This window comes from Balaenoptera ricei, chromosome 5 (genome assembly GCF_028023285.1).
Source record: "Balaenoptera ricei isolate mBalRic1 chromosome 5, mBalRic1.hap2, whole genome shotgun sequence".
NCBI lineage: Eukaryota > Metazoa > Chordata > Mammalia > Artiodactyla > Balaenopteridae > Balaenoptera > Balaenoptera ricei.
The window spans coordinates 121240508-121265354 of NC_082643.1; the positions used below are offsets into that span (position 1 = coordinate 121240508).

General features: G+C 36.4%; 1 protein-coding gene across 3 annotated transcripts in view; it reads left to right on the forward strand.

Annotated features, from left to right (window-relative positions):
- USP53 (ubiquitin specific peptidase 53) overlaps positions 1–24847 on the forward strand; it is a 73776-nt gene that overhangs the window by 17498 nt on the left and 31431 nt on the right. For 2 of the 3 annotated variants that reach the window (XM_059923512.1, XM_059923511.1), the window contains exons 2-8: positions 236–357; positions 2025–2711; positions 8585–8677; positions 11964–12098; positions 21818–21931; positions 22012–22094; positions 24353–24458. In XM_059923512.1, the coding sequence (XP_059779495.1) occupies positions 2568–2711; positions 8585–8677; positions 11964–12098; positions 21818–21931; positions 22012–22094; positions 24353–24458 (675 nt within the window). In that variant the 5' untranslated portion in view covers positions 236–357; positions 2025–2567. The remainder of the gene's footprint in view (positions 1–235; positions 358–2024; positions 2712–8584; positions 8678–11963; positions 12099–21817; positions 21932–22011; positions 22095–24352; positions 24459–24847) is intronic. The other variant, XM_059923510.1, reaches the window with a different exon arrangement.

Below are 24847 nucleotides of genomic sequence, written 5' to 3' on the forward strand. Positions count from 1 at the left end.
CTCTCCAGATGGCCCTGGGGTGGTAACAGAGCTTTCCTGTTTCATTGCATTGTGTGGGGTGGGAATTCTCTGCCCAGAGCAATATGAAGAATGGAAAAGGTCACAACTAAGAAGACTTTCCCAGTCTGTAACACTTGGCCCTCTCTATCTCTTGACTGCTGTTTCCCTCCCATTCTGGAAGCCAGTTACTTAATGTTTCTCCTTATACTATCTGTTGCTTTTGTATAATCTCCAGAGTTGGGTTGGAGGAAGAGAACCAGGAGGACATATAGTTTGACATCTTGCACAGGAACAGAAGCTACAATATTTTAAAATTATCTATTTGTGTCTGTGCCCATCACAAAACAACTCATTATGGTAAGGATTGTTTCATGTATCTTATCACAGTTCAGGGTAAGACCTGGTGCCTAGTTAAATGATTGTTGAAAGAGTGTCATTTCAAAGGATTCTTCCATTAAAAACACAAGTTAACTACCGATACAGAGCTTTCTTAATGTTGTAAAATAATAACTACATTTATTAAAAATTTGTATGAAAGTTTTTAGGATCATTTAGATCACTTTAGAGGAAGTTACAATCCACAGAGTTAAAACAAAAAGAAGAAAACTAACATAATGTAGTGTTTTATAATTCTTGAAACATTTAACCTATGTTAAACAGGGCTGTTATTCTTGTCCCAATTCTATAGATGAAATTATGAATCAGAGATAACAAGAACTTATCTAAGACCAAACAGCTAATAAGTGATGAGCTAATATGTGGGGCTGCAAACAAGTCTCCTGACTTGAATTCTGTAAAGACTAATGCTTTTCTTCTTTATTCCTCAGTGCTTTGCTATCTTAGTGGCTATTTGATCAATGGAATTGAACTGACCTATAATGTTCTGTCCTCTCATGTTTTTGTGCTGTGAAGTGAAACTCAATGGCTTTCATGGAGAATTTAAATTTAAAGCCAAAGTCCTTACAAAGGGCTTTTGAGGCCCTTCATGATCTCTCTGTCTTTCCCATCCACGCTTTTCATCTATTCTCCTCTTTGTTCATATTTATTCTGCCACACTGGACTTCTCACTACCTTCCAGTATGCCAGGCATGCTGTTCACTCTGCTAGAAATGCCTTCTCCAGAGTGGCATCTTCACCTCCTTCAAATCTTTGTACAAAGGTAACGTTCTCAATTACACTTTCCAAGACTATCCTATTTAAAAGTGCAAACCATCTCCCATTATATACACTTCTCATCCCCTTTGCTTGAATTGTTTTTCCGTTAGCACTCAGAGCATAACTCTTCTAGTACACTCTACAATTTATTATTCACTGAATTATGGTCTGTCTTTCCTCATTAAAATGTCAGTTCTAGTGCCTGGCATAGTACATGGCTCAGTAAACATTTGTTGAAAGAATGAATGCAGGAAGGAAATTCAATTGATTAAAGTAAACTTTGCTAGTAATACTTGATTGTTTTTAATTTAGAAGTTGAACATTTTGAAGTCCTTTTAGCCAGGAGTATGTGTTCATGAATAGTGTGGAAATTTACTCTAATTCACTAAGATTTGTTTATCAATTTAATGTTTCTTCTGAGTTTTAATGCATGTCAATTTACATAAAATCTATTGACTTTCTTGCAGAAATGATATGATTCTCGGTAACATAGATAACAATATAGAGTCTCTGTAGAGTCTCTGTTTAGTAAACAGCAATATAGTATTGGCAGCAAAGTTAGTATTATTCGAAACACTACCTGAGATCTAAGTTGATTCTAGTTTTCTTTAGAATATGAAACCATCATATGACCATTGAAATCTTGAAGTAGGTAGCGATTGATGTCACCTTGATATGTTTTGAAAATTTAAATGATGAACTGTGTTTTCATTTTCATATTTTAAGAAGAACATTGTTAGTTCCAATCATTTTATGATTATATATATAATATTTTAATTATGTACTCAATATTTGTGTTCATATAGTAAAGTAGGAATTTTCTTTATTAGCCTTTACTTTTATTTCAACATTTCTTTTTTTTCTTATAGGTTTGCTTTGAGGTCACATTGATATGAAATATGGAGTCACCTTTAATAACTTCACCTGGGAAAGAGAAAGACTTCTTTCTTATTGAAGAAACGCGAGGAAAACAAATGACCAAATGAATCGTACCAAATGCTAACTCTACATCTTTTTGCATCATCTGTTTTTAAAACCATCAAGACAAATGACTTGTGCTTTAAAGAATATGATTTGTTCATCGATGTTACTTTAGCAGTTTTAAAAAAATCTTTTTCACTTTAAACTGTACTCTTATAAAATTTAACACAGAGATTTTTAAATCTTTAAGGCCTTGTTTAAAATAGCTTTCTTTTTTAGTTTTCAGAACTTCAATGCTTATGTATCCTTTTTTTACTTGACAAAGTCCTCAAAACTACAACATCAGGAAAGATATGGACTTGGAAACTTATGTTATGGTAATAGACTGCAGCGAATTTAAGTGGACCATTCAAGAAACCATCCATTTTATCATCAGAAGTATCACATAAGTATATAATTCTTAGCTTTAATGCAAACAAAGTTGCTTGAAAATGGCATGGGTAAAATTCTTACGGAAACCTGGTGGCAATCTTGGAAAAACTTATCAACCTGGGAGTATGCTATCCCTAGCCCCTACCAAAGGCTTGTTGAATGAACCAGGACAAAACAGCTGCTTTCTTAATAGTGCTGTACAGGTGAGACCATAATTTCTTGTTAAATTTTAAAAAGCGCCTTTCAGGAAATTCTTTGCTTAATCCTTCTTTAACTTGTAAATTAAGAATAAAGTTATTGACTAGAATGACTTTTTAATATCACTTTCAATAGTAGCAAAATATTTTGACTGGGCATTTTGGTTTTTATAATAAATGGAAATGTTTTTTTCAACAGATACATTGCTAGGGTATAAAAATATCTTGTGGCTTAAAATGTTTACTTAGTAAATTAAGAATGTTTCTAAAATACATAAAATTATTTTTTTGAATTAGCTAGTCAACCCCTCTCTCCCCCCTTTTTTTTTGTTTAAGAAATCCAGTAGGATCCCCATAGACAGCATAAAAAGAAACAAGCTGCATGGATTGAAATGAGAATGCAGAGTTTTTAATCTCAGTACTCAAATTCCTTTCACCCCCCCACCATGGCCTTAAATCCCCTCTGTAGAATCATAATTTGGACACCACTGTTGTAGTTAAATTAACAGTTAATTCATTTTGCTTCAGTCCTTGTTGAAATTCTTTTAATTAGCAAATATGTATTAATCCAACTTTCTGCCTTGCATAAATATCTTTCTTATGTATGATAGTTTTTATTCAACATTTTCAGATTTTGTAGGGGCCTGTATCCTTCTGACCGTTGATTGTATAGTACTAAGGATGAGGAAGATTTAGAATATTGGAATGTTACTCTATTGACGCTAGAATATACCTTAAAATATTTTATTGAAAATAAATAGCTTTTTACATGTTTTCTTTCTATTGCCTTTTTTTCCTCCTGAAAACTGAGAGTAGAAAGAGAAATATTGCTTAATTAACTCATTTGATAAATGAACACATCTAGAATGTGTCAAGTGCTCAGACATCTGACTCAGACTTGTGTTCTTAATTGTCCTCTGTCCGGGACATATGTCAAACTTGAAAGTTTTATAACTCACTCAGGGAAACAGAAGCAATTGGTATTAGAAAAGCATTAATTCTAATTTATGTTGGGATCTTTAAATGACAGTCACTGTTCTGCCCTGGCTGAAGGATCCCTTTGGCATTAAGTGCTGTGAGAAGGGCAGGAAAATATTTATTGAATGACACCCAATATAGAGAAATACCAGACTCCAAAAGACATGGAATTATATGCTTTTATTGAATCAGGCTCTGAGAAAGAGCTTCTGTCATTTCAAATCTTCTCCTGTTACCCCTTTTCCAGTTCTTTTTTTACATTTATGTATTTCCCTCTGTGTCTGTCCCTTTTTTTGGCTCCCAAAATACCGTGTGTAGTTCAGAGAGATGAAAAGCTTATTATAACAAAAGAAAATTCTGAGCAAGGACACTTACGTGGTAAAGAAAATGGAGAGGTATTCCTATGTTGATATATTTTTTTTTTTTAAAATGAACAGTCCACTGACCTTTGCCATGAAGGTTATTTCTACTTATCTACATAGCTACCAGTTATGGTGCTCATCACTCCTTTGTGTGGATCCAGCTTGCCACCTGGTATCAGTTCTTCTGCTTGAAGGATGACTTTTGTTATTGAAAGATATTTTCATTCATTAAAGAAGTTTAAGTTGACAGTTTTTCTTTTAGTATTTTAAAGATTTTGCTCATCTGTCTTCTGGCTTGCATTACTTCTCCTGGAAAACTATTGTCATTCTTATCTTTGTTCTTGTGTTTGTAATGTGCCCCTTTTTTTCTGGCTGCTTTTAAGATTTTCTTTTTTTAACTGGTTTAAAGCAATTTGGTTATGATGTGCCTTGATATAGTTTTCTACATGCTTCTTGTGTTTGGGTCCATTGAGCATATTAGACCCATGGCTTTATAATTTTAATCAAATGTGGATGGGCTTCCCTGGTGACACAGTGGTTAAGAATCCGCCTGCTAATGCAGGGGACACGGGTTCAAGCCCTGGTCCGGGAAGATCCCACATGCTGCAGAGCAACTAGGCCCATGCGGCACAACTACTGAGCCTGCGCTCTAGAGCCCATGAGCCACAACTACGGAGCCTGTGTGCCACAAGTACTGAAGCCCGCGCACTTGGAGCCCATGCTCTGCAACAAGAGAAGCCACCACAACGAGAAGCCCGCGCACTACAACAAAGAGTGGCCCCCACTCGCTGCAACTGGGGAAAGCCTGCGCGCAGCAATGAAGACCCAACACAGCCAAAAATTAAATAAATAAAATAAAAATAAATTTTAAAAAAATGTGGAAACTCTTTGACCATTATTTCTTCAAATTTTTCTATCCCTCCCCTCCTTTGGGGGATTCCAGTTATTGATACATATGCAGTTGGTTGCTTTAAGTCCCACAGTTCACTGATGTGCTCTTCATTTTCTTTCTCATTTTTTTTTCTCTCTTTCATTTTGTATGGTTTCTATTGCTGTGTCTTCAAGTTCATTAATTTTTTCTTTTGCAGTGTTTATTTAATCTTCTATTAATCTCACCAGTGTATTTTTAAATCTCAGACATTGTAATTTTCACCTTTAGAAGTTTGCTCTGGGTCTTTTAAAAATCACTTGTGTCTATACTTAACATGTCCAATCTTTTCTCTGTCCTCTTGAATATATGAATACAGTTATAATAATTGTTTTAATGTACTTGTCTACTAATTCTGTCTGTGCAAATTCTGTTCTTTTTTTTTTTTCTTTCTAGGTTTGGAATATATTTTCTTGTTTCTTGTAATGCCTGGTAATTTTTAAAATTTTATTGATTTATTTATTTTTGGCTGCATTGGGTCTTCGTCACTGTGTGTGGGCTTTCTTTAGTTGAGGTGAGCAGGGGCTCCTCTTCATTGTGATGCACAGGCTTCTCATTGTGGTGGCTTCTCGTTGCGGAGCTGGGCTCTAGGCGCTCGGGCTTCAGTAGTTGTGGCATGCGGGTGTCAGTAATTGTGCTTATGGGCTCTAGAGTGCAGGCTCAGTAGTTGTGGTGCACGGGCTTAGTTGCTTCGTGGCATGTGGGATCTTCCTGGACCAGGGCTCAAACCCGTGTCCCCTGTGTTGGCAGACAGATTCTTAACCATGGTGCCACCAGGGAAGCCCATGCCTGGTAATTTTTGATTGGATGTCAGACGACATTTTAAGTTTTACTTTGTTGGGTGATGAGTATTTTTATATTCCTAAAAATATTCTTGAACGTTGTTCTGGGATAGGATTAGTTTATTTAGAAACAGTTTGATCATTTTACGTTTAAGCTTTGTAGGCAGTACCAGAACTGCGTTTATTCTGGGGTTAATTTCTCTGCTAGTGGGGAGGGACCCTTCTTTCTTTAACTGATGCTCTGTGAATTATGATGTTTTCCACTTTGGCTGTTGGGAACAGGCACTGCCCTGAACTGATACGTGCTTTGGGCATTCCATCTCATCTTTTGGGATTTTCTTTCCTGGTCTCAGGTAGTTTCCTCACAGTGCTCACCTGAATACTCGAGAGGCCCCCTCACGAGCTCTGGTGTTAACTGTGTGCAGCTCTCCCCACTGCAGCACTCTGTCCCGCCAACTCTAGCTGCTTTGGCTTCCCTGAACTCCCAGCTCCATCCCTTCAACCCAGGGAATCTGCTGGCCCCTGGTGTTAAAATGTCTACTGTATAAACTAATTTACAAAGCCAGTCCTCACTGACAAAACAGCTATTCAAGTAGACTTCTGTCAGAAAAAGCCTGACTTCATTTTTAAAAATTCAGAATATAAATGCTAATATGCAGTTTGATGAGTACTTTTTAAAACTGCTGAGAAATAAATTGTGAAATACTTTTTGTAAGAAATTACTAAAAATGGACATTATTAAAATGTTTTGGATGTAATATAAGTAAGAAAAATGAATTTATATGCCATTTCCCCTTAATTTTTATATTGAGGTCAGGAATATGATGAAAGGTTTATATTCCTTTATTAAATGCATATGCATATATGTATTAATCTTTGGGGAATAACTAAATAAGAAACATGCATAAACATTCAAAATAACTACATTAATTTTGTTAGGTACCATGTTAAAATGAAAAATGCAAATAATGCAAAAGAAAAATGTTTATATTATAAAATTATATTGCTAAAAACTAATTAGTCCAACAACTAGCTTAGGCTTTAACTTAAAACAGGTGGTACAATATAATCAACATTTTTAAATGAAATAGGATAAAGATTAACTATAATGAAGATAATTTTTGGTATGGATTTGTGAAAATCATTTTTATATTGAGTAGTATACAGAGAAGTCACATAAAATATTTTTTCTGTAGTTTAGATCCAGTGTAAGTTAAACATTTTGCTAACCCTAGAAAACATTACATTTGAAAGACTTAATTTGTAAGCCTTATAAGCAGATTATAGACTTTTCTCTTTTGGCTGAATATTTTGAACTTTTATTTGATGAGAAAGTGATACAATTAAGTAGGTATGCCATATTGGTGTGGTTTTGAGTTCTCTAAGTTAAAAGCAAAGTTAAAATATTTAATAGCTAACATTTATTGTGCTCTTGCTGTGCATTGGTACACTGTGTTTTATCTAATCTAGTTCTTACAATGATCCTAAGAGATAGGTACTACTTTTATCTTCCTTTCAGTGATGAGAAAACTAAGTTTCAGGAAATATTTTGCTCAAGTCAGCCCAAGAGCTGTAAACAGTAAAGCCAGAATTAGAACCCAGGCAGCCTGTCTTCAGAGGGTGTATCACTAACCACAGTGCTGTGCACTTCCCACAACTGTGCTGTCGTGACCTTCATCTTGCCGAATGAATTTTAATGTATATTTTATGGTATGATAGAATATGATATGCAAGAAAGTTATTAAACATTTTCAAGTGCTTTGCAAAACACTGAGTTATTTGTGATAACTAAATGAATCCTATTAGTTATGGTTTAAGGAAAAGCAACTATTAAAGAGAAATTCTGAAATGGCTTTTAGTTACTGAGTTATTAAAAAATAGGAAACTTTTAAAATTATTTGTTTTTATTAACTTTTTTTTTTTGGTTGGGAGAAATGTGAGATGGTGAATGGATTTTCCTGGTTTTATTATTTGAGGAAATGACTGAAAGGTATAGAGAAACTTGAAGATCTTAATTGTTTGTTGTAATAGTATTTACAACAACAAATAGCAGGTTGCATTCAATGCATGCCACTTGTGTACTGGGCACTGCTCTAAACACTTCACATATTACATACATATATTTAATCCTTACAAGCAGTCCATGAGACTGACACAGTTATCCCCATTGTACAAATTTCAGATTTTTCTAGAATGATTTTAAGTATTACACTGATTTATTTAAACAACTACAGTCTTTTTTATTTTGTTTTTGTTTTTTTAGTAGTAAATGATTGGATAATTGCAGCAAATATATTCAGGTTATTTTTTAACTGCTGCTTCATATTATGCTGTACCCCCATTTTTCACTCAGTGTACAATGACCACACAGGCCTCTGCCGTTTTTTCTTGCCACTACATACTGACCCTTATTTGGTACACCCTGACTTTTAACTGCAATTATATTTCCTTCCTAAATTTCAGTTCATTCCAAGTATTATAATCACTTCCTCTCTCAAGTCTCTGCCAAGTCCTGCATTCAGTATCCCTTGTTTCCTGTTCATATAAATTCCTTAACTGAGGAGTTATATTTTTCTTGTTCTGTGCCTGTCATGGTTTTTACATGTGAATCCATAGTAATATTTTCTAAATCCATCTTTTATATATGAACTACATGTATATAGCAGTTTTGTACTTATTATTTTTAGTAGTATATATCTGATTATGTACAAGAGATTAAAAGAAGTTATTAGCCTTCCGCAATTTAAAAAATATTTAAATCTGTCTTTCATCCCAGTGAGAAAAATATTACTGTGTTTCTTTCTTTCTTCACATCTCACTATTTTTTAGGTTTTATGGCAATTAGATATATTCCGAAGAAGCTTGCGGGTTCTGAATGGACATGTTTGTCCGAGAGATGCCTGCATATTTTGTGCATTGAAGGTAACCTTTTAATAGTTCTGAAAAATTACTATTGTTTCTCAAAAGATTTAATTTTATTTGATAGTTTGGTGTGTTTGACATATTTGGTTAGTTTATTTGTAATTAAAGTTATTGTCAAGTGACTTACAGTTTTGAAGAGGAATTCTTAAAGTATGACTTATTCAGGTTTACGGATCCATTTTCCTGTGTTAGGAACATTATATTTTCCATTATTTTGAAATAATCATTTAACAGATGTTTTTTGAGTTACTACTGAATTCTGGGCACTGCTGTAGTTACTAAGGATACAGCAGTGAACGGAACTAATAAAAATCCCTGTTCTCATGTAGCTTATCTTCGTGTAAGGGAGAAGAAAATAAACAAAATATAAAGTATGTTAGGTAATAGGAGGAAATATAAATCAGGGATAGGTACTAGAGAGTGTTGAGTAGCAAGGAAAGCCTCACTGAGAAAATGACATTTAAATCACAACTTGGAAAAGGTGATGGAGTGGACTAGAGCCTTCCAGGCAAGCAGGGACACAGCAGCTGCAAAGGCCCTGAGGTGGGAGTGTGTGTGACATATTCAAGGAAACCTGACTGGTGGCAGAAGCTTTGTGAGCAAGGGGGACAGTGATAGGAGATGAGCTCAGAGGTCAGGTGAGTTGTGGTGACTTCAAAAATGTCTGCAGATTCTTTTGCACTCTTCTGTTGAAAGGTGGAGTCTAATTCCTTGAATATGGGTTGCCCCTAATGTTTCATTTCCATCATATAGAATGTGGCAGAAATGAGATTAGGGTAGATTAGAAAAAGTGATAAAGCTTCCACCTGGCTCTGTCTGTCGGGGTGCCCATTCTTGGAAGTGAGTTGCCATGCTATGAGGAAGCCAAGCTGGTCATAGCTACAGCCAAGTTCCCGGCCAACAGGCAGCACCAACAACCAGCATCAACCTCTAGACACTAGTGAGCGACCTTCAGATGACTCCCAAGTTCCAGCATTCAGACTATTACAGATGACTGCAAGTGGGGCAGAGTTGAGCTGTCCTCACCCAAACTGCAAACTTGTGATCAAAATAAATGTTATTTTTAGTACCTAAGATTTGGGGTGGTTTTGTTATGCAGCAGTAAATAACTGGAACAGGAGTCCAGATTGTGTAGGGCCTTCTAGACCTTTGTGAAGACCTTGACTTTTACTCCTGAGTGATTTAGGAAGTCATGGGATTGTTTTGAGTGGAGGAGTGATATAACCTGTGTTAAGTAGGTATAATATTTAGACTAGATCTCTTTGGCTCCTTGGATGAGAATATATAGAATAGGGACAAAGGCAGAGATGGGGAGTCCAGTATATATTAGCAACTCATTTATGTCATTGAAATTTTTGCCCAAGAATTTAAGATTTGATTAATATGTTTTCAGAAGTAAGTATTTCAGTCTTTTACATTCTTGAGTATTCTTAGTACACACACATATACATAATACAGGAAAATAAAAGGTAGTTTTCATGCTTTATTTTGACTTACATTCCTAAAAAGGCTGTTTGAATAAGTCACCAAAGGAGGCAATTTTATTTTATTTTATTTAAAAAAAATTTTTAAATTCAATTTTATTTATTTTTTTATACAGCAGGTTCTAATTAGTCATCAATTTTATACACATCAGTGTATACATGTCAATCCCAATCAGGAGGCGATTTTATATTCTCTTTTTTATATGGCAAAAATAGGGTTGATGAATGAACTTAGATCAGATTACAGTATCGCATTTTATTTACTCTGCAGTAAGTTTTGAATGTTTTGTCCAGGTGTAAAAACTAGTTAAATTTTCTAGCTCAGGTCTTCCCATAGCCTTCCACATCACCTGCCTCTTTCCCCTGCTTGCGTCCCCTGCCTCAAAACACCTGTTCACGCGCGCGCGCGCACACACACGCACACACACACACACACACACACACACACACACTGCACTGTCCTCCTTGCAGTTTCTCAGAGCTGGCTTTCATCTCTGAGTGTTTTCATTATTATTCCTTTTGTCTAGAATGATTTTCTTCCAGATGTCCCTGTGGCTAACACCCTTATTTCCTTTATGCCTCTCCTTAAATGTTATTTTTCCATCAGTGAGACCTTCCTTGACTACCCTTGGTAATAGGTAAGCTCCCTCCCTCTCTCCTACCCCCAGCATCCCTATCCCTATTACACTACTTTATCTTTCTCTCTTGTATTGTATTTCTTTGTTTTTCTCTATTGTACTTATTACATTCTGACATATAATTACTTATTTGCCCTCTCCTTATTACTACAACTAGAACTTATGCTCCATGAGGGCAGGGTCTTTGTTTTCTGGTGTAGAACAATGCCTCACATATACTGGACAATCAAAAAAATAGATGTTAAATGAACATCAGTCTTGTGTAGGATTAATATCTTAAACATTACCTGGAAAAGTTGACTACCTAAATAAGAAATGACTTGTGAAAATATTTTTCATTTTTTATCATTTGTAATTGTAGCTAAAAATTTTGGTTCTGGATATCTAATATCACTTGGCATCTTTCTTTTTAAATTTCTTATTTGTAAATTAAATTTTCTTGTATCAGTGGAATAGATTCTTGAAATATTTCCTAGCCTACCATATGTTGATCTTAAAAGCAATTTTTTTTTGAGATGACATACCCCTTGAGCTAATTAATATAGCACTTAATATGATCAATCCTTATTTGATGGTTTATCACAGCAAACTTTATTTTTTCCCCACTTTCACTCACCTAAGATGATTGTCATAAAACTGGAACTTATTAAAAAGTTTTTCTTGCTTAAATTCAATAAAGAAAATAGAAGACCAGATTAACACCTATAATTTAATGTTCTTGAATGATGTTCCCACTGTTTCAAGTCTAGTGAGTTCCTACTGTTTTATTTGATTATATGTTTATTTTTGTATAACATAATTTTAATTCCTACAGTACACTTTAAGATTTAAAGCAAATCATCTCAAAACTCTTTCTAAACAACTTAGATCATAGTCAGCTAGGGAACAGTTTAAAAATGGGCCTCATCTCAATCAGAATCTCTGAGGATGAGATCTGAGAACTTTACGTGTTTAATTCTTATGCACTAACGTTTGATTTAGAGGCTGGGGCAAGCATTTCTACATATTACTCATGAAATAATTAATTATTTGTATGGAATTTTAAAGCAAAAGACTGTTAGTTTGAGTATAGAGTTTCGAGTTTTGCTGTTGAAATGAAATTGCTCAAGTGTTTTTTAGTTGTTGGTGTTAAACTTACTGGTCGATGTATTTGTTGATTCCCAGACAATATTTCAACAGTTTCAACACAGTCGAGAAAAAGCACTTCCTTCGGATAACATAAGACATGCACTTGCAGAAAGTTTCAAAGATGAGCAGCGATTTCAGCTTGGCCTTATGGATGATGCTGCAGAGTGCTTTGTAAGTATTTCTGATAATCCTTAAGTCAGAATGGCAGTTGGCATTCCTTAAATTATGCATCTTTTGAGACAAATAAAACATAAGTTTATAGCAGTGGAAAAGTATCGGAACTGCTCAGTAGATCCTTATCTTACCTACCCCTTCAAAGCTCAGTTTAAGTCCACATGTGTTTTGTGTACTTTTGCTTTTGATTATTTGTGCTGCTCTAATTTTTCAGAGTTAGGCTACTAGAATACTTGAAAATTTATTTATTGGAGCAAAAAGGCTTACTATGTATAAATCATAGCACTGAGGTCGTTCTGTTCCACGGGGTTTACATATGCAACACACTCTCCCAGTAACATTTCTCATTTCATGCAATGTAATGCATTGCATGCTTCTCTTTGGAAGAGCAGAGGATCTTGATGGGCAGCTGTCAGGGGCAGCAATTCTGATATACACCTTACTCCAGGTTGAGAATCGTTGACTGAGGTTGATGTTCTGAGACTGTGTTACCACCATATTGATAAGTAGAGCATTCCTTTGATCAGGGATGTACCTATATACCTTCTTAAATATGCATGTTGATGATTAATCGTTTCAATAACATAGATGTCACCTATATTTAAGACAGCTATTTCTTCTCTTAGTCTTATATCTCTTCAGCAAATTATGTAAATTCTTTCATCAGAAACCCTTTTAAGTTTTGCCTCTTCATGTTATTTCCCTGTCACCATTTCTGTTTAGCTCGGGCCTCTACTCTCAGCATTATTTAAGCCTCCTTACTAGTGTCCTTTTAACCTTATCCTAAGAGTCTTTTTTAACAGCCACCATATTAATATGATTTTTTTCAGATAAATGCTTGCGCTTCAGATATTTCTCTGATTCACATCTGACTCTCTTCTGACATTTAAGGCTCTTTAAATTTAAACTCCAGTTTATCTCTTTGCTTCCTTCCTGAATTTTCCCTTCTGGTGAGATAGTTTGAGTCCATTCCTCACACATGTCTTTTAAATTCCTGTTTTATAGCCTTTGCTCAAGTTCCTGAAATATTCAAAACTTTCCTAATCTATTATTTGTTAAAGTTCAACGTAAGTCACATATACTAGATAATGCATCATCAAAGCACCCCAATCCATTCTCCAAATTTTTGAAGAATTTATTACTCTCTATAGAATTCATTTGGCATTTATGTTTTCTTTTTTTTTTTTTTAAACATCTCTATTGAAGTATAATTGCTTTACAATGGTGTGTTAGTTTCTGCTTTATAACAAAGTGAATCAGTTATACATATACATATGTTCCCATATCTCTTCCCTCTTGCATCTCCCTCCCTCCCACCCTCTCTATCCCACCCCTCTAGGTGGTCACAAAGCACCGAGCTGATCTCCCTGTGCTATGCGGCTGCTTCCCACTAGCTATCTGTTTTACATTTGGTAGTGTATATATGTCCATGACACTCTCTCACCCTGTCCCATCTCACCCCTCCCCCTCCCCATATCCTCAAGTCCATTCTCTAGTAGGTCTGTGTCTTTATTCCCGTCTTGCCACTAGGTTCTACATGACCTTTTTCTTTTTTTCCCTTAGATTCCATATATATGTGTTAGCATACTGTATTTGTTTTTCTCTTTCTGACTTACTTCACTCTGTATGACAAACTCTAACTCCATCCACCTCATTACAAATACCTACATTTCATTTCTTTTTATGGCTGAGTAATATTCCATTGTATATATGTGCCACATCTTCTTTATCCATTCATCCGATGATGGACACTTAGGTTGCTTCCATGTCCTGGCTATTGTAAATAGAGCTGCAATGAACATTTTGGTACATGACTCTTTTTGAATTATGGTTTTCTCAGGGTATATGCCCAATAGTGGGATTGCTGGGTCATATGGTAGTTCTATTTGTAGTTTTTTTTTTTTTTAATTTTTATTTATTTATTTATTTTTGGCTGTGCAGGGTCTTCGGTTCTTGCGAGGGCTTTCTCTAGTTGCGGCAAGTGGGGGCCACTCTTCATCGCGGTGCGGGGACCGCTCTTCATCGCGGTGCGCGGGCCTTTCACCATCGCGGCCCCTCCCGTTGCGGGGCACAGGCTCCAGACGCGCAGGCTCAGTAGTTGTGGCCCACGGGCCCAGCTGCTCCGTGGCATGTGGGATCTTCCCAGACCAGGGCTCGAACCCGTGTCCCCTGCATTAGCAGGCAGATTCTCAACCACTGCGCCACCAGGGAAGCCCTATTTGTAGTTTTTTAAGGAACCTCCATACTGTTCTCCATAGTGGCTGTATCAATTTACATTCCCACCAACAGTGCAAGAGTGTTCCCTTTCCTCCACACCCTCTCCAGCATTTATTGTTTCTAGATTTTTTGATGATGGCCATTCTGACCGGTGTGAGATGATACCTCATTGTAGTTTTGATTTGCATTTCTCTAACGATTAATGATGTTGAGCATTCTGTCATGTGTCTGTTGGCAATCTGTGTATCTTCTTTGGAGAAATGTCTATTTAGGTCTTCTGCCCATTTTTGGATTGGGTTGTTTGTTTTTTTGTTATTGAGCTGCATGAACTGCTTGTAAATCTTGGAGATTAATCCTTTGTCAGTTGCTTCATTTGCAAATATTTTCTCCCATTCTGAGGGTTGTCTTTTGGTCTTGTTTATGGTTTCCTTTGCTGTACAAAAGCTTTTAAGTTTCATTAGGTCCCATTTGTTTATTTGTGTTTTTATTTCCATTTCTCTAGGAGCTGGGTCAAAAAGGATCTTGCTGTGATTTATGTCATAGAGTGTTCTGCCTATGTTTTCCTCTAAGAGTTTGATAGTGTCTGGCCTTTCACTTAGGTCTTTAATCCATTTTGAGTTTATTTTTGTGTATGGTGTCAGGGAGTGTTCTAATTTCATACTTCTACATGTACCTGTCCAATTTTCCCAGCACCACTTATTGAAGAGGCTGTCTTTTCTCCACTGTATATGCTTGCCTCCTTTATCAAAGATAAGGTGACCATATGTGCGTGGGTTTATCTCTGGGCTTTCTATCCTGTTCCATTGATCTATAATTCTGTTTTTGTGCCAGTACCAAACTGTCTTGATTACTGTAGCTTTGTAATATAGTCTGAAGTCAGGGAGCCTGATTCCTCCAGCTCCATTTTTCGTTCTCAAGATTGCTTTGGCTATTCAGGGTCTTTTGTGTTTCCATACAAATTGTGAAATTTTTTGTTCTAGTTCTGTGAAAAATGCCAGTGGTAGTTTGATAGGGATTGCATTGAATCTGTAGATTGCTTTGGGTAGTAGAGTCATTTTCACAATGTTGATTCTTCCAATCCAAGAACATGGTATATCTCTCCATCTATTTGTATCATCTTTAATTTCTTTCATCAGTGTCCTATAATTTTCTGCATACAGGTCTTTTGTCTCCTTAGGTAGGTTTATTCCTAGATATTTTATTCTTTTTGTTGCAGTGGTAAACGGGAGTGTTTTCTTAATTTCACTTTCAGATTTTTCATCATTAGTGTATAGAAATGGAAGAGATTTCTGTGCATTAATTTTGTATCCTGCTACTTTACCAAATTCATTGATTAGCTCTAGTAGTTTTCTGGTAGCAGTTTTAGGATTCTCTATGTATAGTATCATGTCATCTGCAAACAGTGACAGCTTCACTTCTTCTTTTCTGATTTGGATTCCTTTCATTTCTTTTTCTTCTCTGATTGCTGTGGCTAACACTTCCAAAACTATGTTGAATAATAGTGGTGAGAGTGGGCAACCTTGTCTTGTTCCTGATCTTAGTGGAAATGGTTTCAGTTTTTCACCATTGAGGACAATGTTGGCTGTGGGTTTGTCATATATGGCCTTTATTATGTTGAGGAAAGTTCCCTCTATGCCTACTTTCTGCAGGGCTTTTATTATAAATGGGTGTTGAATTTTGTCAAAAGCTTTCTCTGCATCTATTGAGATGATCATATGGTTTTTCTCCTTCAGTTTGTTAATATGATGTACCACGTTGATTGATTTGCGTATATTGAAGAATCCTTGCATTCCTGGAATAAACCCCACTTGATCATGGTGTATAATCCTTTTAATGTGCTGTTGGATTCTGTTTGCTAGTATTTTGTTGAGGATTTTTGCATCTATGTTCATCAGTGATATTGGCCTGTAGTTTTCTTTCTTTGTGACTTCTTTGTCTGGTTTTGGCATCAGGGTGATGGTGGCCTCGTAGAATGAGTTGGGGAGTGTTCCTCCCTCTGCTATATTTTGGAAGAGTTTGAGAAGGATAGGTGTTAGCTCTTCTCTAAATGTTTGATAGAATTTGCCTGTGAAGCCATCTGGTCCTGGGCTTTTGTTTTTTGGAAGATTTTTAATCACAGTTTCAATTTCAGTGCTTGTGATTGGTCTGTTCATATTTTCTATTTCTTCCTGGTTCAGTCTCGGCAGGTTGTGCATTTCTAAGAATCTGTCCATTTCTTCCAGGTTGTCCGTTTTATTGGCATAGAGTTGCTTGTAGTAATCTCTCATGATCGTTTGTATTTCTGCAGTGTCAGTGGTTACTTCTCCTTTTTCATTTCTAATTCTATTGATTTGAGTCTTCTCCCTTTTTCTCTTGATGAGTATGGCTAATGGTTTATCAATTTTGTTTATCTTCTCAAAGAACCAGCTTTTAGTTTCATTGATTTTTGCTATTGTCTCCTTCATTTCTTTTTCATTTATTTCTGGTCTGATCTTTATGATTTCTTTCCTTCTGCTAGCCTTGGGGTTTTTTTGTTCTTCTTACTCTAATTGCTTCAGGTGCAAGGTTAGGTTGTTTATTCGAGATGTTTCCTGTTTCTTGAGGTAGGCTTGTATTGCTATAAACTTCCCTCTTAGCACTGCTTTTGCTGCATCCCATAGGTTTTGGGTCGTCGTGTCTCCATTGTCATTTGTTTCTAGGTATTTTTTGATTTCTTCAGTGATCACTTCGTTATTAAGTAGTGTATTGTGTAGCCTCCATGTGTTTGTATTTTTTACAGATCTTTTCCTGTAATTGATATCTAGTCTCATAACGTTGTGGTCGGAAAAGATACTTGATACGATTTCAATTTTCTTAAATTTACCAAGGCTTGATTTGTGACCCAAAATATGATCTATCCTGGAGAATGTTCCATGAGCACTTGAGAAAAATGTGTATTCTGTTGGTTTTGTGTGGAATGTCCTATAAATATCAATTAAGTCCATCTTGTTTAAGGTATCATTTAAAGCTTGTGTTTCCTTATTTATTTTCATTTTGGATGATCTGTCCATTGGTGAAAGTGGGGTGTTAAAGTCCCCTACTATGATTGTGTTACTGTCGATTTCCCCTTTTATGGCTGTTAGTATTTGCCTTATGTATTGAGGTGCTCCTATGTTGGGTGCATAAATATTTACAATTGTTATATCTTCTTCTTTTATCGATCCCTTGATCATTATATAGTGTCCTTCTTTGTCTCTTGTAATAGTCTTTATTTTAAAGTCTATTTTGTCTGATATGAGAATTGCTACTCCAGCTTTCTTTTGATTTCCATTTGCATGGAATATCTTTTTCCAACCCCTCGCTTTCAGTCTGTATGTGTCTCTAGGTCTGAAGTGGGTCTCTTGTAGACAACATATATATGGGTCTTGTTTTTGTATCCATTCAGCCAGCCTGTGTCTTTTGGTGGGAGCATTTAATCCATTTACATTTAAGGTAATTATCGATATGTATGTTCCTATTCCCATTTTCTTAAATGTTTTGGGTTTGTTATTGTAGGTGTTTTCCTTCTCTTGTGTTTCTTGCCTGGAGAAGTTCCTTTAGCATTTGTTGTAAAGCTGGTTTGGTGGTGCTGAACTCTCTCAGCTTTTGCTTGTCTGTAAAGGTTTTAATTTCTCCATCAAATCTGAATGAGATCCTTGCTGGGTAGAGTAATCTTGGTTGTAGGTTTTTCTCCTTCGTCACTTTAAATATGTCCTGCCACTCCCTTCTGGCTTGCAGAGTTTCTGCTGAAAGATCAGCTGTTGCCCTTATGGGGATTCCCTTGTGTGTTATTTGTTGTTTTTCCCTTGCTGCTTTTAATATGTTTTCTTTATATTTAATTTTTGATAGTTTGATTAATATGTGTCTTGGCGTGTTTCTTCTTGGATTTATCCTGTATGGGAATCTCTGTGCTTCCAGGACTTGATTAACTATTTCCTTTCCCATATTAGGGAAGTTTTCAACTATAATCTCTTCAAATATTTTCTCAGTCCCTTTCTTTTTCTCTTCTTCTTCTGGGATCCCTATAATTCGAATGTTGGTGCGTTTAATGTTGTCCCAGAGGTCTCTGAGACTGTCCTCAGTTCTTTTCATTCTTTTTTCTTTATTCTCCTCTGCAGTAGTTATTTCCACTATTTTATCTTCCAGGTCACTTATCCTTTCTTCTGCCTCAGTTATTCTGCTATTGATCCCTTCTCGAGTATTTTTAATTTCATTTATTGTGTTTTTCATCGTTGCTTGGCTCCTCTTTAGTTCTTCTAAATCCTTGTTAAATGTTTCTTGCATTTTGTCTATTCTATTTCCAAGATTTTGGATCATCTGTACTATCATTATTCTGAATTCTTTTTCAGGTAGACTGCCTGGTTCCTCTTCATTTGTTAGGTCTGGTGTGTTTTGACCCTGCTCCTTCACCTGCTGTGTGTTTTTTTGTCTTCTCATTTTGCTTATCTTACTGTGTTTGGGGTCTCCTTTTCACAGGCTGCAGGTTCGTAGTTCCCGTTGTTTTTGGTATCTGTCCCCAGTGGGTAAGGTTGGTTCAGTGGGTTGTGTAGGCTTCCTGGTGGAGGGGACTAGTGCCTGTGTTCTGGTGGATGAGGCTGGATCTTGTCTTTCTGGTGGGCACGTCCACGTCTGGTGATGTGTTTTGGGGTGTCTGTGGCCTTATTATGTTTTTAGGCAGCCTCTCTGCTAATGGATGGGGCTGTGTTCCTGTCTTGCTAGTTGTTTGGCATAGGGTGTCCAGCACTGTAGCTTGCTGGTCGTTGTGTGAAGCTGGGTCTTGATGTTGAGATGGAGAACTCTGGGAGATTTTTGCTGTTTGGTATTACGTGGAGCTGGGAGGTCTCTTGTGGACCAGTGTCCTGAAGTTGGCTCTCCCACCTCAGAGGCACAGCCCTGATGCCTGGCTGGAGCACCAGGAGCCTTTCATCCACACGGCTCAGAATAAAAGGGAGAAAAAATAGAAAGAAAGAAAGAAAGAAAGAGGATAAAATAAAATAAAATAAAGCTATTATAATAAAAAATAAGAAACAAAATTATTAATAAATTTATTAAGAAAAAATCTTTTTAATTTTAAAAATAGATTTATTAATTTTCTATAATAAAAATAAGAAAATTTATGAAGAAAAAAATTTTTAATTTTTTAAAATAAAAAATATGAAAAAACTTATTAAAAATTTTTTTTAATTTTTAAAAATAGAAAATAAAGAAAAAATTATTAAGAAAACATTTATTGGGAAAAAAAATTTTTTTAAGTTAAAAAAAAAAAAAAAACCAAAACGGACGGACCTAACCCTAGGACTAATGGTGTAAGCAAAGCTATACAGACAAAATCTCACCCAGAAGCATACACATATACACTCAGAAAAAAAGGAAAAGGGGAAAAATTAATATATCCTGCTCCCAAAGTCCACCTCCTGAATTTGGGATGATTCGTTGTCTATTCAGGTATTCAACAGATGCAGGCACATCAAGTTGTTTCTGGAGCTTTAATCCGCTGCTTCTGAGGCTGCTGGGAGAGATTTCCCTTTCTCTTCTTTGTTCGTACAGCTCCCGGGGTTCAGCTTTGGATTTGAACCCGCCTCTGCATGTAGGTCGCCTGAGGGCATCTGTTCCCTGCCCAGACAGAACGGGGCTAAAGGAGCAGCTGCTTCGGGAGCTCTGGCTCACTCGGGTGTGGGGGGGGAGGGAGGGGTACGGATGCGGGGCGAGCCTGCGGCGGCAGAGGCCAGCGTGACGTTGCAGCAGCCTGAGGCGCGCCGTGTGTTCTCCCGGGGAAGTTGTCCCCGGATCACGGGATCCTGGCCGTGGCGGGCTGCACCGGCTCCCATGAGGGGCGGTGTGGAGAGTGACCTGTGCTCGCACACAGGCTTCTTGGTGCCGGCAGCGGCAGCCTTAGCGTCTCCTGCCCGTCTCTGGGGTCCGCGCTGATAACCGTGGCTCACGCCCATCTCTGGAGTTCGTTTAGGTGGTGCTGTGAATCCCCTCTCGTGCACTGGGAAACAAAGAGGCAAGAAAAAGTCTCTTGCCTCTTCGGCAGCTGCAGACTTTTTCCCGGACTCCCTCCCAGCTAGCTGTGGTGCGCTAACCCCTTCAGGCTGTGTTCACGCCGCCAACCCCAGTCCTCTCCCTGGGATCTGACTGAAGCCCAAGCCTGAGCTCCCAGCCCCCGCCCGCCCCGGCGGGTGAGCAGACAAGCCTCTCGGGTTGGTGAGTGCTGGTCGGCACCGCTCCTCTGTGCGGGAATCTCTCCGCTTTGCCCTCCGCACCCACGTTGCTGCGCTCTCCTCCGTGGCTCCGAGGCTTCCCCCTCTGCCACCTGCAGTCTCCGCCTGCGAAGGGGCTTCCTAATGTGTGGAAACCTTTCCTCCTTCACCGCTCCCTCCCACTGGTGCAGGTCCTGTCCCTATTCTTTTGTCTCTGTTATTTCTTTTTTCTTTTACCCTACCTAAGTACGTGGGGATTTTCTTGCCTTTTGGGAGGTCTGACGTCTTCTGCCAGCGTTCAGTGTGTTTTCTGTAGGAGTAGTTCCACGTGTAGATGTATTTCTGCTGTATCTGTGGGAAGGAAGGTGATCTCCGTGTCTTACTCTTCCGCCATCTTGCCCAGACCCCTATGTTTTCTTTTTAAATGAACATCTCGAATGCTTAGCACACTTGCCATGTTGACTAAAATATAACAAAAACAACACACACAGTCATGAAATATGCTTTTCATACTTCTCATGTTTATAATTGCTCCATTGCTTAATATATAAATGGATATATTTTGTACAATACTGAACTTTATAGTCTTACTTTCACTTAAGTGAAGTATACTAATCCATGATATGATTATTCATGGGATATCTAGAAATCCAGGCTTAAATAATTGAATAGTTATAAATGTCCTGGGGCAGAGGAGGGAGAAGTTAACTAATTAAAATAATCCATTGGTTAAGCTTTGGTAAAAAGGATAATTTGTTAAAGAAATTAATACCCCTTATTGATCTATATTACAAATCCACACTTTCATAAGAAGTTTGTTGAAGAGCAGATTACTTGCATTCGGGTTGTTAGTGCAGGTATTATAAGCCTTTATCATTGATGTTTTGATTTAAGTTATATAGACTATCGAAATGATCCAAGTAGGATTTTTTTTTAATTAATTGCTTTTTCTCAATGTGAGAATGCTGGGAACATCGGAAATCTTGTTTTCTAATATTAAATTCTAGATGTCAGCCACCATGAATTGATTTTTTAAATCTTTATTAAAATCATGTTACATTATAATGTTTTGCTAAAATTTTTTTAAAATCGAATGCTGCAAAAGGTGAATAATTGAGCAGCATTTGAAGGCTTGGTTAAAGAGGGAAGCTGAAAAGCTGACAATGTACATGGCACGTCTGAGGTTAACACTTTGGAAAATACTCAGGTTTTTCAATTTGTAAAGTTAAAAAGAGTTGTGTTTTGAAGTGTCCTATGCAAGATTTGCAAAACTCATTTGTCTTTTAATGTTTAAATTAGGAAAATATATTGGAGAGGATTCATTTTCACATAGTGCCAAGCAGAGATGCAGACATGTGTACCTCTAAATCTTGTATCACTCACCAGAAGTTTGCTATGACTCTGTATGAACAGGTGAGATGGCTTAACTATTTTATTAGAGACTGTATTTATGTTTTATGATTGATAAATTAGACGTGTATTTTTACCTGCAGTGTGTGTGTCGTAGCTGTGGAGCATCATCAGATCCTCTACCCTTCACAGAATTTGTGCGGTACATTTCTACAACAGCCCTATGGTAAGAACCTCTTAAAGCATATTTACCAAAGATGTTAGTCACGTATGTGATCACATTGAGCCTTTATTTTATGAAACTGTAACATCTATGAATATCTACTCTCTGAGATTAACAAATGTGCTACCATCAGGGGTACTAAGGGATGTCTATCTCAGTTGTTTCTGACTTACCAAATATAGATGTCACTCAGTGAAATGTACAAAATATTAGTCAAAATGTGTATCTATTTATATTTATAGCAAGTTTTTGAAACCGTGAAGGAGAGCTTAAAATGACAAGTTCAAGGGTAAATGGAATTGTAGATGATTTCTTCATTTTTGCTAAGGTGTTACCTTTGTAGTGGCCATGTCTCCTGTCGGCTCCACCATGTCCCTGCGTAGTGATGGAAGCTAGCGTAAGCAGACAAGAAAGAAAAAAGTGAAAATAATCCTCTGTTAGGTTTATTGCATTTAAGGCCATAACATTCACCTGAAATAAAAATTTGCCATGCTTGTCTGTCCCCTCCCTCCCTAGCTATGAAACATCAGCTTAGGGATCCAAAAATGATCTCTAGACTTTACATAATAAGAGTTGTTTGAACACGGCAACAGGTATTTGAGAGTGTAAATATTTGATGTATGATAAACATTGAATGAGATCATAAATGTTTGCAGATACTTTAATACAAAAGACGAAACATGGATCAATAATTATCAATCAGAATACATCAGTACAGCAGTTAGTTGCTAAATGCTACCAATATTTTTATCATTGCACAAAGTGAATATTAGGTGCTCATCCATTTCATTGTATTATTAAACTTCCTTGATTTATTTTGGATATAGCACATTGTTTCTTAAAGGTCATTGAATATAGCAAGTTGGTAATTTGGATATATACAGAGTTGGGAAACATCGATTTAGAGGAACATTCTTTAAACTTCAGTCGGTTGTAGTCAGTTTCATTCATTTTGTATGAAAAATAGGGTGGTGTTCAAATAAGGATAGACCACAAATTAAAAGCTGTAAAACTTTAAGTCTACTTTGAAACTCTTTTGTAAAATGACAGTGCTCTGAGACAGTATCTTAGGTAATAAGAATTAGAGTTCCGTCAGTCTCTCCCTGGTCCACACCACGAATTGCGAAAGCCCAGAATTTGAATTCTAATTCTAATCTCTCTCTTTTTATTGGTGATAAGTATTGAATACCAGTTGTTCAATGCTTACTATGTTCCAGGCTTTACATAAATTGTTGCTTTTAGTCTTAACAAAAACTTTTGTTGATCAAGAAATAGGCTTAATATGATTAACCTGTTAAATGAATGAATTAAGATTTAAACCCAGGTCTGGGTTCATTTCAGATTCAAAATGTATCTGGTTAACCACTACTCTGATGCTGTCAATTTTGTAAAAAACCATTATGTGCCTTTTGAATGAGCCTGTCAGATTTAGTGCTTTCTAGTCTACTTGTGAAGTGCTTTAGAAGAATTGGTACTTTTAGTTGTTATTGAATATTGTATATTATTTACCATTGAACTGTAAAATATATCCAGCACTAGGACAGTTAAAATTACTATTAAGTAAAACCAGAGCACCACGAATGGAAACTAGTAGGCGTATTGAGCTTACATTATATATCTTTTTGGAAATGTTTAAATAGTTGTTTAAAGACACTTAATACCTTGATATGTAAAAATTTGACTCTAGGAGAAGTTGGATACAAAATGGCACTGATACCCTGCCTAGACTCTAATGAAATGGTTTGTAGTCATAATAGGAACAAAAGGCACAAGCCTCGTTTAAGTAGCTTTGGTTGTGACTTCTGCATTAATCAGCAAAGGACCCTTCTCTTAGCTGAAAATAACCTTGTTTATGGGAACTTTAGGCCAGAGAGGGAGCCTTTCCTAAAGTTTCTTGTTCTTGTTAGGCAAAAGTTTAAACTCAAGTCCCTGTTTGTTAAGTAATAATGTAAAAGAAACTGTTAACTTAGAATTACCTTCAGATGGAACATCTTACCTCATTCATCTAATTCCAAACAGTAGTATGATTTCATGTTATTTTATTCTGTTCTTGACCTAACTTTTTTCATCATAACCTGCCAAATATCATAATTTTTCATTTCATAGAAATTTACTTCATGGTTAATTTTTCAAACAAAATTGTGTTTTAAGACAGAAAAAATGATCATACCTATACTGATAACTTAGTATTTTTGATGCAAATTTACTGGATATTTTTTAAGTTCATAGGCCAGATTTGGGACTGCTTCTTTCTTTTGTAGCAATGAAGTTGAAAGAATGATGGAAAGGCATGAACGCTCTAAGCCTGAAATGTTTGCAGAATTGCTGCAAGCAGCGAATACAACTGATGACTATAGGAAATGTCCTGTAAGTATAATTTGGAGAACATTAGTGTGCTTCTGTATTTGTAAATTTGAAAATAGACATTCAGAAATTACCATGCAAATATTAATTATATCTGGAATTAATTTGAAGAATTTATTTTTTCAGTGTTTTTTTAGGTAACTCTTTATACCATGTGAGCTCTTATTTCTTTAAAAACTTGTAACACTGTGAAGGATTTAAGGTAGCATATGTTGATTAAGTTCTGAAGTCTATCATTTGACTAAAGAGAATTTCTTTTTTGTTTTTCTTTAAATAAACATTACAGATGGTATTAGTCTTCCCTCATGTAACATTATTAATGGCTTCAAGGGCTTTATATCTGCTTTTTTTAAGGTTGAATTCTTGTTTTAACAGATTTACGGAAATACCAA